This window comes from Saimiri boliviensis, chromosome 1 (assembly GCF_048565385.1).
Source record: "Saimiri boliviensis isolate mSaiBol1 chromosome 1, mSaiBol1.pri, whole genome shotgun sequence".
Lineage (NCBI taxonomy): Eukaryota > Metazoa > Chordata > Mammalia > Primates > Cebidae > Saimiri > Saimiri boliviensis.
Window position 1 is genome coordinate 244972452 of NC_133449.1, and position 14782 is coordinate 244987233.

At 35.6% G+C, this 14782-nt stretch overlaps 1 protein-coding gene across 3 annotated transcripts in view; it reads right to left on the reverse strand.

Moving 5' to 3' along the window:
* Positions 1-14782, reverse strand: part of IPO11 (importin 11) — a 211850-nt gene that overhangs the window by 92236 nt on the left and 104832 nt on the right. For all 3 annotated transcript variants that reach the window (XM_003925805.4, XM_074385585.1, XM_074385598.1), the window contains 2 exons: positions 6547-6662; positions 1782-1858 (listed from right to left, as the gene is read on the reverse strand). In XM_003925805.4, the coding sequence (XP_003925854.1) occupies positions 1782-1858; positions 6547-6662 (193 nt within the window). The remainder of the gene's footprint in view (positions 1-1781; positions 1859-6546; positions 6663-14782) is intronic.

A 14782-nucleotide genomic window follows, 5' to 3' on the forward strand; every position in this document is an offset into this window, starting at 1 on the left:
TTCTCTGCACAAATAAGTTCTTAGACCTCCCCTCCAACAACAACAACAACAACAAAATAAATAAATAAAAATCTGCAGACACTGCCATAATAATGATGCCTTTCTTCCTAGTATTTTCCTAGCTAATGCCCTCTCATGACAATATTTAAACTATTTGGTTAGTATACCCAAAGTTCAAATGAAGGAATTAAAAATGCTTCATTGAGGATCCATGAATGGAAAAAACATACATAACATTTATAATACAGTCTCTAAATAATCAAAACAAGGAAATATTTTGCTGACTGAAACAGAATGAAAGGGCTGGTAAACAGACTATATACAATTTTGAAATGTGTGTTAAAGTATGAACCTACCCTGGTAAACACCCACACAAAACAACCTATAAACAAAATATTATTTATCAATTTTTACACTGATACCTATTTGAGAATGGTAGCTAATATATAACAGAAAAGTAGAGATTTTTAAATTAATTATCATCAAAATACACATTCGGATTAGAAAATGAACCTAATTAGATCTCATTCAAAAAGGCTATAAAAGAGATTAGCCCACTCATAGCAGGGTACCCAGTTCTCTGGTTTCACGTACCAAAAGTGTTGCTTAAAAAATATGAGGCTTCATGACTTCAAAGTTCATTCATAAGCAATATTTCAACAAACAATATAAATAATTTCCTGATACTTAAGACTCTTTGGGTAGTTCCCTAGTTAAAACAGAAAAATCTGTACAAAGAGCTTTTGTGATCAACTGATAAGGCAAAATCCATTGTATAATAAGCTAGATTAAAAACACAGTATTTAGAAGCAGTTTTACAATATAGTCTTCTAAATAGCTAACAGTACTACTATCAAACATAGGAAACTTACCAGGCAAAGTTCAAGCTCAATTTGTAATTTGTTTCCTAAGAACATATTGGTATTAAAAAAAAGTTTCATAGTGATATAATTTAGTGTTCACTTTTAATAAGCAGAAATGATTCTAAAAAGTTTACAGCAAAATCTAAGACCATTAAAACATCAGCAGGACATGGTGGCTCACACTTGCAATCCTAGAGCTTTGGGAGGCCAAGGTGGGAAGATCACTTGAGCCCAGGAGTTTGAGAACAGCCTGGGCAACATAGTAAGACATCACCTCTACAAAAAAATTTTAAAAATTAGCCGGATGTAGTGATGTGTGCCTGTAGCTCTAGCTACTCAGGAAGGTGAGATGGGAAGATTGCTTGAGTCCAGGAGTTCGAAGCTGCAGTAAGTTGCAATCATGCCACTGCACCACAGCCTGGGCGACAGGGCAAGACCTTGTCTCAAAATAAAACAAACATGCTGTTAAAAGAAAGTCATTAAGAGGGGGGAAATTAAAAAATAAATAAATTAATTAATTAATTAATTAAAAAAAATAGAATAAATCAAACAAAAAACACCAACCGACTTACTTGTCAATATCAGGGATTAAATCAAAAAAGAAGGTATGTATGTTCTAAAATTGAGTACTCATGGACATAATCATGGCAAAAATAGATACTTTGGCCTACCAGAAAGCAGAGGGAGGAACTCAAAGGTTGAAAACTGTTAGGTACTATGATCACTACCTAGATGACAGGATCAGTTATACACCAAACCTTAACATCACACAATATATCCATGTAACAAATCTGTACATATAGCTCCTGAATCTTAACTAAAAGTTGAACTAAAAAAAAAATACAATAATATTTGTCTCAATGCCTCCAAATTATGGCTGCATTAAAAAATCATTAGTAAGTTTATGCTTACACATACCAAGAAGTGGTGACATATTCTGAAATATACGAAGCAACTCCGGTGTAACACATGGGCTGTTTTCCAAAGTTACTAACCTAGGACGGAAAAACAGGTGATTAAATTACTTTCCATGCCCATGTAAAGGCATTAACATAATGACTTAAATATTAAAAAGGTCCCATTTAAATAAAGAAACATAAATGGATAATCAGTAAGTTATAAAAATTATCTAAGAAAGATTTAACTAAATAACTTAAAATAAAAACCTGTCTACAGATTATGTAGTATTTCTATATAAATAGCAAAGGTAGTGGAAAGTAACTACAGTTGAGCCTTGCACAACATGGCTTTAAACTGCGTGGGTCTACTTATACCCAGACTTTTTCAACCAAATGTAAGATTAAAAGTACAGTATTCACAGGATGCAAACCCAAGTATATGGAGGGCCAACTTTTCACACATACGTATACACAGGTTCCACAGGACTGACTGCGGGCCTTTAGTATGCATGGATTCTGGTATATGTGGTAGTCCTGGAACCAATCCCCTGTTGATAGAAAGACACGACTATATATACTAAAGTATCTATAATAATGAAATTATAACAATTAATCAAAAGTATAAGTATTAGGGCCGGGCGCGGTGGCTCAAGCCTGTAATCCCAGCACTTTGGGAGGCCGAGGCGGGTGGATCACAAGGTCGAGAGATCGAGACCAACCTGGTCAACATGGTGAAACCCCGTCTCTACTAAAAATACAAAAAATTAGCTGAGCATGGTGGCGTGTGCCTGTAATCCCAGCTACTCAGGAGGCTGAGGCAGGAGAATTGCCTGAACCCAGGAGGTGGAGGTTGCGGTGAGCTGAGATCACGCCATTGCACTCCAGGCTGGGTAACAAGAGGGAAACTCCATCTCAAAAAAAAAAAAAAAAAAAAAAAAAAAAAAGTATTACGAATTGGTCAAGGACATAAAAAAGTTATTTTGTTGTTCTGATTTTCTTGATACGTTCCTCTGCCACATGTAATTGATATGTCCTTTAAAGAGAAACTAGGCTAATAAATTAGTAAAACAACTTATGCTGAATGCTGAATAAATATGAACTTAGTACAACAAAGGCCAATTACAAGCCAATCTGACTGCATTAGCAGTATGCAACAATCCATAATATAATACATACACATGAAAGGTTTAATACAACAAAGGCCAATTACAAACCAATTTGACCACAATCCATGACATAATGCATATCCATGGTGGGTTATCAAAGAAGTGTGTGGTTGGCCCAACTCTCAAAACAAGGAGGAAAACTATGATTGTCAAAACAGCAGCGAGAAAAGGAGGGAAAAGCCTATTCAAAATCTAACACTGGCTTTGAAAACTAAAAACTGAGGAATAACCTGATGATGTTATCAAAACTGTAAAGAAACCCTGGCCCCCACCATTGGTCTATTTCCAGTTCCTTTTATTAATGAATTGTTCAAACGTACAAAGAATAGATTGATACATATCACAAAAATTATTCCAGTACAAGAAAAACAATTTTTAAATTGTTAAACAAATATAGCACTGATATAAAATCAAAAAGAATCACAAAATGTAAATCATAGATCCAACTCATTAATAGAGGAAGAAATAAAATTAGATAAAATATTAGAAAAATGTTTATAATATACATTAGTAGTGTAATTCACCACCACGTAAAGTTTATCCTAGGAAGTCAAGGTTCTTTTAAGAGAAGAGTTTTTTTTTTTCTGAAGAGAAAGATATAATCTTTTGAGTAGATGGCAAAAAGCAATCAAATTCGTTTTTTTTTTTCAATGATCATACTGCTTTTAATGAGATATAGCTGATACTGCTGACTGCTTACCAGTATTCATTACTATCCCATCAAATTTTCTTAAAAATGAAAAACTGTTTATACAAGGTCTTTTGAAGGCTAAAAGTTGATGAACTAATTTTGTTAGAATGGAAATCAAATAACAACGAACCCATAAACCTAAAGCAAGTAGAATGAGATAATAAAACGTAAGAGCAGATATTAATAGGAAACAAATAGGAACAAAAAGAACCAAAGCCAAAGGTTGTTTCTGAAAAGACTAGTAACTGACAAATATCTAGGGAGACGGATCAACAGGAAAATAAAAAGCCATGGTGGGAAATAAATCACATAATCGGTCTAAGAGTTTCACTCTATATTCATGACCCCAAACATCAACTGGTACTGGTTTTAACCCTAATAAATTCAAATTATCATTCTTTTAACATAACTGCTGTATACCTTCTCTCACCTACAGACCTCTATCTTGTATACACTCCTAATTCAGCCCATTACTCCTCACTAAAGGTGATGCTTCATATTTTGTTAAGAAAACAGAAGCTGTTGAATGAACACCTTCCTATCTCATCCCATTATCAAATTTGAAAAACCGCCTTGGGCCTCCAGTTAAAATGGATGAAGTATTTCAGCTGCTACCAAAATTTAATCTCTCCACTTAAGCTCTCAATCCCACCCCTTTTTGCCTCCTTTACTTATTCCACTCTCTCAATCCAGCCTCACCCATTCCTCTAGATCTTACATTTCCCACACTACTCAGCTGTTGCCCCATTTCTGTACTCCTCTTAATAGTAAAGGCTCTCAAACAAGTTAACAGTGTGCATACTCTGTGTGGACTTAGCTTCAATTCATTCTTCAGACTACCCCAATTCTAATTTCTGTTCTTACCACTCCAGTGAAAACCCTCCTATCATCTTCATGTGGCCAAATTCACATTTCTATACTAATCTTGTAAGGAAAATCAGCAACACTTGACAAAGTTCACCACTCTCCCCTCTTTTAGGAAATATTCTCCTCTCTTGGCTTGGTTTTCCTACTATCTAAGTACACAGCTCTTATCTGTCTTTGTAAATGGCTCTTCATGTCCTCAAAATGTTACAAGTACATTAGAATTCTGCCCTGGGCAGAATATTCTCTATCTGTCCTTCTCTTCCTAGGCAATCATATATTCTCAGGCATTGAATGCCATATTCAAAGTGTCAACCACTTCAGCAAACATCTCATCTTCACAACAACCACGTAAGGGTAGGAATTATTCTTCATTTTACAGATAAGGAAATTGTGGTTCACCAAGGATGATTAACTTTTTCAAATTACATATATAATGCAGTAGTATAAATGGGATTGGAGCCTATGTTTACCTGATTTCAAATATAAACTCTAACCCATTAAGAAAAATTCATGAATACATACTCTGAATCTTTAGAGAAACTCAACAAATTAATTTTTTTAATTGTCCTAACTTATTTTCATTAGCATGTAAATAAAGGCTAGAAAAAAAATTACCATTAACAAAGCAGTACATTTTTATTACTTTTTAATGTAATCCCTTGAAAATATATATATCTTTAATAAGCACATTAATATATTGTCGGTAATACTAGTAAATCTGAGTCTAGTATCTTTAACATATTTAGATTTTTTTCTAACATTAAACATCATATAGTATCTACATGTTTAGAAAAAATTATTTATATGCCAGGAATTAATATTTTACCTTATACTCTAGAGCAGAGGTGGGCAAACTACAGCTCATGGGCTAAATCCACCCAGGTACTTATTTCTATAAATGATGTTTAATTGGCACACAGCCATACCTACTTGTTAATGTATTGTCTATGACTGTTTTGACACTGACAGCAGAGTTGAATAGCTGCAACAAAGACTGTGTGACTTAGCCTAAAATATTTAATGTCTGGTTCTTCAGTACAAGTTTGCCAACCTCTGATCTAAAGTAATCTATCCTTATACAAATAGAAATATTTGAATATAAAATATTTCAACAGGCTAATTTACAGCTGAACCATATAGATGCCATTTAAGTTTGAACAACACCTTTCTGAGGAACACAAACTGCAAATTAATCAGTATCCACCTAGTTAAGCTTTAAAGTCATTCAGCTCATATCCTGATAGAGATCATTATTTACAATTTGCACCAAAGGTAATTTCCAAGAACCAAAACTTTTAAATTCTATACATCTAGAAAAAACAAGGAAGGAAGGAAGGAAGTTCCAAAGGAAGAGACGAAGGGAAGAAGAGAAACAAATGTTCATTTCTTTGATGGTTGATTTCTATGATTTGCTTTCTTTAACTGCATTATCAATTTATATAATGGGATTTTGAAACTTTTCATGTATTTCTGAAAGACTGTCTCTGGATAAAACTGTTGCCAACAGCAAAGTGAGCTTAATAAAGCAAAAGAATTTTCTAGCACAGTTGCTTACACACCATGAGCAGTCAATAAGCCTCTGTAGCACTGAGCTGCCACAGAAGCACGGCATTTTTTTTTAAACCTCTTAATACTGCTACTATTAATTTACTCAGTAAAACAATAAGTAAGACTATAAGTAGCTTTACCATTTGGGGCTGAGGTATAATATCTCAATGCTTGGTTAAGTAGTAGGAGGACCTCAATATCCCCCAAAAATCTCATTTAACAGATTAGAGATTGTAAGTCAGTAACTTTTTGGAAAAGTTACATGAACCCATTTTACATGACAAAATTCAAAAGATTAAATGCAGATGAGTTCCTGTTGAAAAGTCACCCTTTAACCGTAATCCTACACTGAGTGACAGGTGCCCCCAAAAAAGGAGATATATGCCCAGTTTGAAGAAACAGAGTTTACATTTTTGTTTTTAAAGCCTTATTACATGACCTTAACTTTATTGGCATGAGAGTAGGAAAGGTCACGAATAAAATAAGATCCATGGTGGTGTTTTTCCTCTTACCATAATTCTAAACCATCTTCCAGAAGATAAACATGTGGAGGCTGAGAAACATCTGTACTCAGTTGAATAACTGGGAGCAGGAAAGGGTACAGGTTCTTGCTGTCTGCTCCTAATCCCTATGGGAAGTATAAATAAAACTTATAAGACACTCTAATGTCCCATCCCCCATCAAAAAATTACCTATCATATAAAAAGCCCTCAAACCAATTTATTTAAAAAATGAATCATATTTTTAGAAAGGTCCTAATTACAAGCAATAGTAAAACAAAGTCAGTTCTGTTTATAACTGGAAAGCAAAATTCAAAAAATACTATTCAATTGCCTATTGGCAGTAAAAAATACATATGCCAAGGCTATACATATTTGTTCATTTTAAGAGATTGTACATATAAGAAATATCTATTTTCCTCTCCCTGTCACTTCAGATGACATACTAACATTGGTATTTAAAATTCTATAGATGCTCTCACCTAAATAATTAATCTAAAATGAACCCACCCTAACGTTCATCAGTAAAACAAGTTATGAAACTTCCATATTCTAAAATACTGAGAAGCCATTAAAAAGGATTTGGGGGATGAATGTCCCCAAATGTTCATCAGTAAAATAATTAAATTATAAAATTTCCATATTCTAGAATACTGAGAAGCCATTAAAAAGGATTTGGGGGCTGAACACAGTGGCTCAGGCCTGTCATCCCAACTCTCTGGAGGCCAAGGCAGGAGGACTGCTTGAGGCCAAGAGTTGGAGACCAGCCTGGGCAACATGGGAAGACTCTATTCTTGAAAAACATTTAAAAGTTAGCCAAGGCTCGGCATGGTGGCTCACACCTGTAACCCCAGCACTTTGGGAGGCCAATGTGGGTGGATCAGGAGTTCAAAACCAGCCTGGCCAAGACAACATGGTAAAACCCTGTCTCTACTAGAAATACAAAATTAGCCAGGCGTGGTTGCACATGCCTGTAATCCCAACTACTTGGGAGATGGAAGGAGAAGAATTGCTTGAACCTGGGAGGCAGAGGTTGCAGTGAGCTGAGATCGCACCACTGCATTCCAGCTTGCACACCAAGAGTGAAACTCTGTCTCAAACAAACAAACAAACACAAAAGTTAGCCAAGCTTTGTAGCACCTGCCTGTAATCCCAGCTACTCAGGAGAATGAGGCAGGAGGACTGCTTGTGCCCTGGAGTTCAAGGCTGCAGTCAGTGAGCTATGATCCCACCACTGTACTCCAACCTACATGACAGAGTGAAAATGTGTCAACCTCCCCCCACCCCACCAACAAAAAAAGGATGGGGGTATTTGACATAGAATTTTAAAATTTCAAACAAATACTTTTTAAAAGGTGCACAAGTGTGTATAACAATTCCACATGTCAAACAATTTTTAAAAATATCTAGATATCTGTATATGGTGTACACATAAACGTTTCTGAAAGCAAATAGAAAAAACTGATAATGCTTCTTAGATATGGGAAAGGAAAAAGGATGATGTTGAGAGGAGGGCAAAGGAGTTCTTTGTTTTTACTTTTTAAATATATTTAAGAATTTTTGTTAATATTTTTAATGAGTCAAGAACACAAAGATGGAAGAAGAAGAAGAGAAATTTTGATTTAAAATTCTAGTTTGCTGAATCACTGTCTTAGAGAAGTTGATTCAACGTACTACACAGTTAAGTACTTTGGAAGAAAACAAAAGGGATAAAAAGTCCATCTGTAAAACATAATAATATCTATAATTTGATGAACACAAAAAGGAAACCAAATAAAATACCAAATGCCTCCTCACTTAAGAAGTAATTCAAATGTCAGTATAATTCAGAGCATTACAATACCACACAGTATACGTATATTCCCCTTTTGATGACATATACTACTAAGTTCAATTGTTGGGGTTTTATTTACAATTCTCCAGCGTACAATGTATTATTTTTCTGACTATACACACCGCACTATATAGTAAATCTCCAGAACTTATGTTAAATATAATTTTGGCCCTTTTTATAATGAAAAACCACTTGAAGGACCTTATTAAGGAGTTTTCTAAAGGAAGAGAATTATAAAAATGCCATTATTTAATAGAGTAGTACGTTGGGTCTTAAAACTCACTTCAACTTCACTCTCCATAGCTCAATCTTTCATGAAACAAACAAACAAAAAAGAATATTAAGAAAAAACAGTCAGGTTCATTTTGATTATGAAGTAGGCTTAAAATTCCCTTGGAAAATTTATCTATTTAAGTATATTTTCCAATATTCAAAATATGCTAGCATTAGCTAAACCAAAGTAAGTAACTGCTAAACACACACACTCTCTTAATCAATGCTTGAAGAGATTCAATACCTTACTTATAATTCTAATGGCTAAAAAATGTGTCCAACCCCTGGTATGCAGCTTTATGTAAACACCCTTTGGGCCCACAGTAACTACAAGACATTGCATACAATATTATAAAAGTTCAAAAATAAATTCATCAATCATTAAAATAAGAAAACTACTAGAATAATTAAGGAGAGGAAAATTAATATTCTACTATAATTACAGAAGATATAAGGAGAAATTAAGTGAAGGATACATGGTATCTCTATACACCACCTTAGAAATTTCCTGTGAATCTATAATTATTTCCACAAAAGAAAAGTTAAAAAAAAAAAAATCACCCTCTAAATACTGGTCTTTCTCAGGCTACTATCCTTGTCCCACTTCTCATGTCCCATAAACTCACTGATGATATACAAATCTATCATCTCTGAAACAACTGTCTGAACTCCAGACAATCAAGTAACTATAGTACATCATCTGTCAGAGGTATCTCAACCTTTAATACTGAGCCAACTTATTGTCTTCTCAACACACAGTTCCTCTTCCTGTATTTTCTAACTCAAGTGACATGAATAACTGTCTACCTAGTGATAAATTATTATCATAACTACCTCCTGGTTCTTCTTCAGTTCTATCTCCTTAATATTTTTCAAATATTTCCCCTTCTCTCCATAACTCAGGTCCTCATCATCTTTTTTCTGATTAACAGAGTCTCCTAATTAGTCTACTTGACCTTAGTTTTACCCACTTCCAAACCAGTGTCCTTAGTGGTGCCCTATTTTTCTAAAATAAAAATAAATTCTCATAATGTTTCTTTCTCTGACCTTCAAGAGATGTTCACTTAGCCTTCCTGACCAGTTCCCCTTACACAAGCTCTGTATTCTATGTTCCTGCTCTACCAAATAAATGCACAGTATTAGAAATCACTGTGTTAACATCTGGAGAAGGCTGACAGATGAATGATTTCAACACATGCATTTACTACTGTTCTTTCCCAAAGCCAACTAAAAGGATACAGGAGGAATTTTTTTTTTTTAAGAACTAAAACCAGAAATACAAAGACAGCATAAGAGATAAAGTAATTCACTTTGGAAGCTGGAAAAAAAGACAAATGCTAAATGATTTCGCCAACTAAGAAAACTAAGCTAAAATCTAGCAGTGGGGTAGGTACAGACAAACTACGTGACTTATACTACAGAAAAAAGACTGAGGAAGTAATGGCACCAGGTATTTTGAGGGGTGTGTGTGTGTGTGTGTGTGTGTGTGTGTGTACGAGCATGTGTGTGCATGCATGCATGCATTTGGGGGACAGAGATTTTAGGACAGTGAAAAGGAAGTAATAATAAGAGGACTTCTACAAAATGTTTAGAAAGCAGTTTGATGCCAAGATCTCATCTAGATACATAAGCAGACAAATAACCGGCCCTCTTCTGAACCAGCATAAAACCAGCTATTTATTTTCTGATAAAACAAAACAGATGGTTTCAAGACAGGGAGATATCAGGTAACCAAGAACAGGGATATGACATAAAACAGAAGGATTAAACCAGCATCTAACAGGCAAGAGACTGAGGGATCTTTCCCTGAAGAAAGACCTTAAAAAATTAACATGAAAACATTCTCCTACAAAACGCAGCCAGATCATCCTAAAATAAAAACACATAATCATGGCTGGGCAAAGTGGCTCACGGCTGTAATCCTAGCACTTTGGGAGGTCAAGGTAGGCAGATCACCTGAGGTCAGGAGTTCGACAGAAGCCTGGCCAACATGGTGAAACACTGTCTCCACTAAAAATACAAAATTTGCCGGTCATAGTGGCACACACCTGTAGTCCCAGCTACTAGGGAGGCCGAAGCAGGAGGATCACTTGAACTCTGGAGGCGGAGGTTGCAGTGAGCTGAGATCGTGCCACTGCACTCCACCCTGGCAACAGAGTGAGACCCTGTCTCAATAAAAAGAAAAAAAAAAAAAACACAGTCAGCAAGCATCCCCACCATACCACATATGCAATCCTTCCACTCAGTTTTTTTAGTGCCCATTCCTAAATTTACATGGACAAAATGCTGATCTTGAGGTTGGGTAGTATTTCAGAGTTCATTACACTCTTCTTCCTTTTTTGTGTATGATTCAAATTTTTCATGATAGAAAGTAAATAAGTAAATAAGAGAAGGCAACTAAGGATCAACAGATATGATTAAAATGTTTGCTATAAAAAAAGAGAACCAAAAAAAAAAAAAAAAACTAAATAGAAAACAGCACCTTGAAAGAAACAGAGACCAAGAGAAATGAAAGCTTGGAAAAATGTATCATTATTATATTTTCTAATTAAAACACTGCATTCATAAAACAAAACCAAAATGTTGTACAAAACAATTATTCAGCAAAACACAAAAGATTTCATAGGCATGAAAACATGCCAACACAAAAGAAAAACTCATTAAAAAGGCTAAGAGATAAAACTGAGAAAACTCCCTAGAAAGTAGAACATAAGAACAAAGAGAAGAAAAAGCAGGAAAGAAACTAAGAAAATCAGACGACTGGTTCAGAATATCTATCCTGTAAGTAGCAAAGAGTTCAGAAAGTAAGAAAAGAAAAATATGAAGAGGAGGAAATAAAATAAAATGGAGTCATCATTCAGGAACATGAGTTTCCAGCTTGAAATGTCCACCAAGTGTCCAGAACAGTGAGATGAAAAGACATTCACATCATGAAACTAAAAACAGGAACACACAGATGATCATACAAGTTGCCAGAAAAGGGAAGGAGAGATGATACATTCAAGAATCAAGAATTAGAATAGCTCCAGGGTCCGCAGAGCAACTTCGGAAGCCTTAAGACAAAGAAAAAAACTCTTCAAAATTCTGAGGGGGAAACTTAGACTTTTATACCAGCCAAACTACTAATCAATGTGAAAGTAGAATGAAGACATTTTCACACATGCAAAATCTCAAAAAAATTTACCTCCCAGATATTTTTATAAAACGCCCGTGCCATTCATGGCTTCCACTAGAAAAAGAAAGTAAAATAAGAAAGACATGTCCCTGGTAGTCTAGTGGTTTAAAAAAAAAAAAAAAAAAAAAAAAAAAAGACATGACATGACATGATGCACAGAAAACAGACATCCCACAGAAGGGATAGGCAGTGAAAGAAAATCCATTTGTAACAGCTATGCAAAAGCTTAAGTAAAACCAGTCCAAACTAGAGCACATAAGAATCTGTTGTATCTCTTCAAAATGATGAAAGTAACAAAACAATACTGAGGGAATGTGTAGATAACAAGTAAAAGCATAGGTTTAACTGAATAGAAAACTAAGTATACTAAGCAGAAATCTAAGATGACCACCTAAGGTTCTTGGCCACCACAGTATATGCACACCATACCCCATTCCCCAGTTATTCAAACACTAATCTAGGTACTACTTTGAAGAAATAATTTACAGATGTAATTAAAGTCCCAAATCAGCTGACCTTAGATAGGAAGATTATCCAGGTGTGCCTGACCTACTCATATGAGCCCTTTAAAAGAGAGCATCCTCTACCTAGTGGTATAAGGGGAAGCCACAGATTAAAACCCTTAGGGGTTCTGAAAGTCGAGAACCACACCATTGCTGACTTTGAACATGGAAAGGGCTATGCGTCAATCAATGTGGCTGGACTTAGGAATGAGAGGGGACTCTAAATGACAGCCAACAAGTAAACTGGGACCTTAGTCCTAACTAAATTCTGCCAACAAGCGGAATGAGTATGGAAACATACTCTTCCGCAAATCCTCCAGTGAAGAATTTATTCTGGTAGTCACCTCAATTTCAGTCCATTAAACCCTGAATTCAGACATGGCATGCCCAGATTTCTAACTTACAGAACTATAAGCTAATAAATGGATATTGTTTTAAAACACCAAGTTTATGGTACTTTCTCAGTATACTAAGCAAACAAAATTATTACTACAAGGGTGAAATTTGGAAACACCATGTATTAGAAAGAAAATTAATCATGACATAATGATATATGCCTTGAGTAGTCTTTATACAATCAAGTATATTGGGAGGATGGAAGAATAGAAAGGACACAGGGGTACAAAAGAATTTCATTTTCATCTTCTATGCAGAGACGTGAAGAAATAATATCCACAATGCTTATATCAAAAATAAATAATATGTTAGAGTGAGAAAGACTGAGAAACCTATGATCTGGCTGTAAGAGCTGAAAGTAGATTCTTCCACCAAAAAGGAAATGAGGAAGAGGGGCAGGGTACTAATACTTTCATTCAAAAAATCTTTAAGAACTAACTCCTTTATCAACATTAAAATTGATCAATATATAAACCTTAAAAAAAATAAAATGTACTGCATTCTCTAATGCTTAGGGAGCTTTACACATGCCGGTTCATATGTCTAAAACACTTTTCTACTCTCATTCCTAAACACAATCTCAATAACACTTGTTGTTTAACACTATTTAACATCACCACAATTTGAGTAATATCTCTGTCAGGAGGCCTTCCCTAATGTGCCCCACCTCACCCTCCATGTGATACAGCAAACAGACCATGTACCCTCAATGGCAGTATGTTCTTAACTGCAAAAAGAGCAGTTAATACAATTATTTAGTATTTCCCTACTCACCTACACAAAGAGCTTGTTCTATTCATTTTTGTATCCCAGTGCCTATGTATTACACTCTGCAGGTTCTCAATAAACGATTAATGTATGAATGAATACCTACTTCCACTAAGGTCAACTATGCAGACTAGAAAGTTTATTTTCACCCAGTGACCACCTCTACAAAGACTACCAGAATCTGGGTTTCCAGGTTTAAACAAAACAAAACAAAAACATACAGAAACTTACACTACTATCTGTCTGTTACGTGTGAAAAGCCAAAAGATAGAAATATTTTGTAAGAAAGGAAATTTACCAGTAAACTTATTTTTTTATTTTTGAGATAGGGTCTCACTCTGTCACCCAGGCTAGAGTGCAGTGGTGCCATCTGAGCTCACTATAACCTCTGCCTACCAGGTTCAAGCAATTCTCCCACCTTGGCCTCCTGAGTAGCTAGGACTACAAGTGTGTACCAACATAGCCAGCTAATTTTTTTATTTTTAATAGAGACGGGGTTTCACCATGTTGGCCAATCCAGTCTCAAACTCCTGACCTCAAGTGATCACCCACTTCGGCCTCCCAAATGCTGGGATTACAGGCATGAGTCATGGTAAACCAGTTAACTTTAGTATAACCTTCCCAAATGCCTGAAAAATATATTTTAAGCTACATTCTCAACTTTGGTATTAAACGTTATATGCTTTCTCCAAGAAGGGTAGATTACTACTTGGTCGAACCTTGCACTCTTGGCCTGTAAAAATATACAGGGTACTTCAATGTCATGATTAAAGAAAAAAGGTAAAACATTTGACAAGAGTTGCTCTGACTTCCTAAAACTACTTGAAGTAACACTGCCTGAGGAGATATAAATGTTGGTGTTTTGTCACATGTCCCTCACAAAAGTCCCAAGTTGAGCTTAAAAATACATTTTGAGCGGGGCGCGGTGGCTCAAGCCTGTAATCCCAGCACTTTGGGAGGCCGAGGCGGGTGGATCACGAGGTCAAGAGATCGAGACCATCCTGGTCAACATGGTGAAACCCCGTCTCTACTAAAGGTGCAAAAAATTAGCTGGGCATGGTGGCGCGTGCCTGTAATCCCAGCTACTCCGGAGGCTGAGGCAGGAGAATTGCCTGAACCCAGGAGGCGGAGGTTGCGGTGAGCCGAGATCGCGCCATTGCACTCCAGCCTGGGTAACAAGAGCGAAACTCAGTCTCAAAAAAAAAAGAAAAAGAAAAAGAAAAAAATACATTTTGGCAGAGATACTACCATAATACAAAACATCTGGGGTCATTCATTGCTCTATTACTTGTAAAGTAA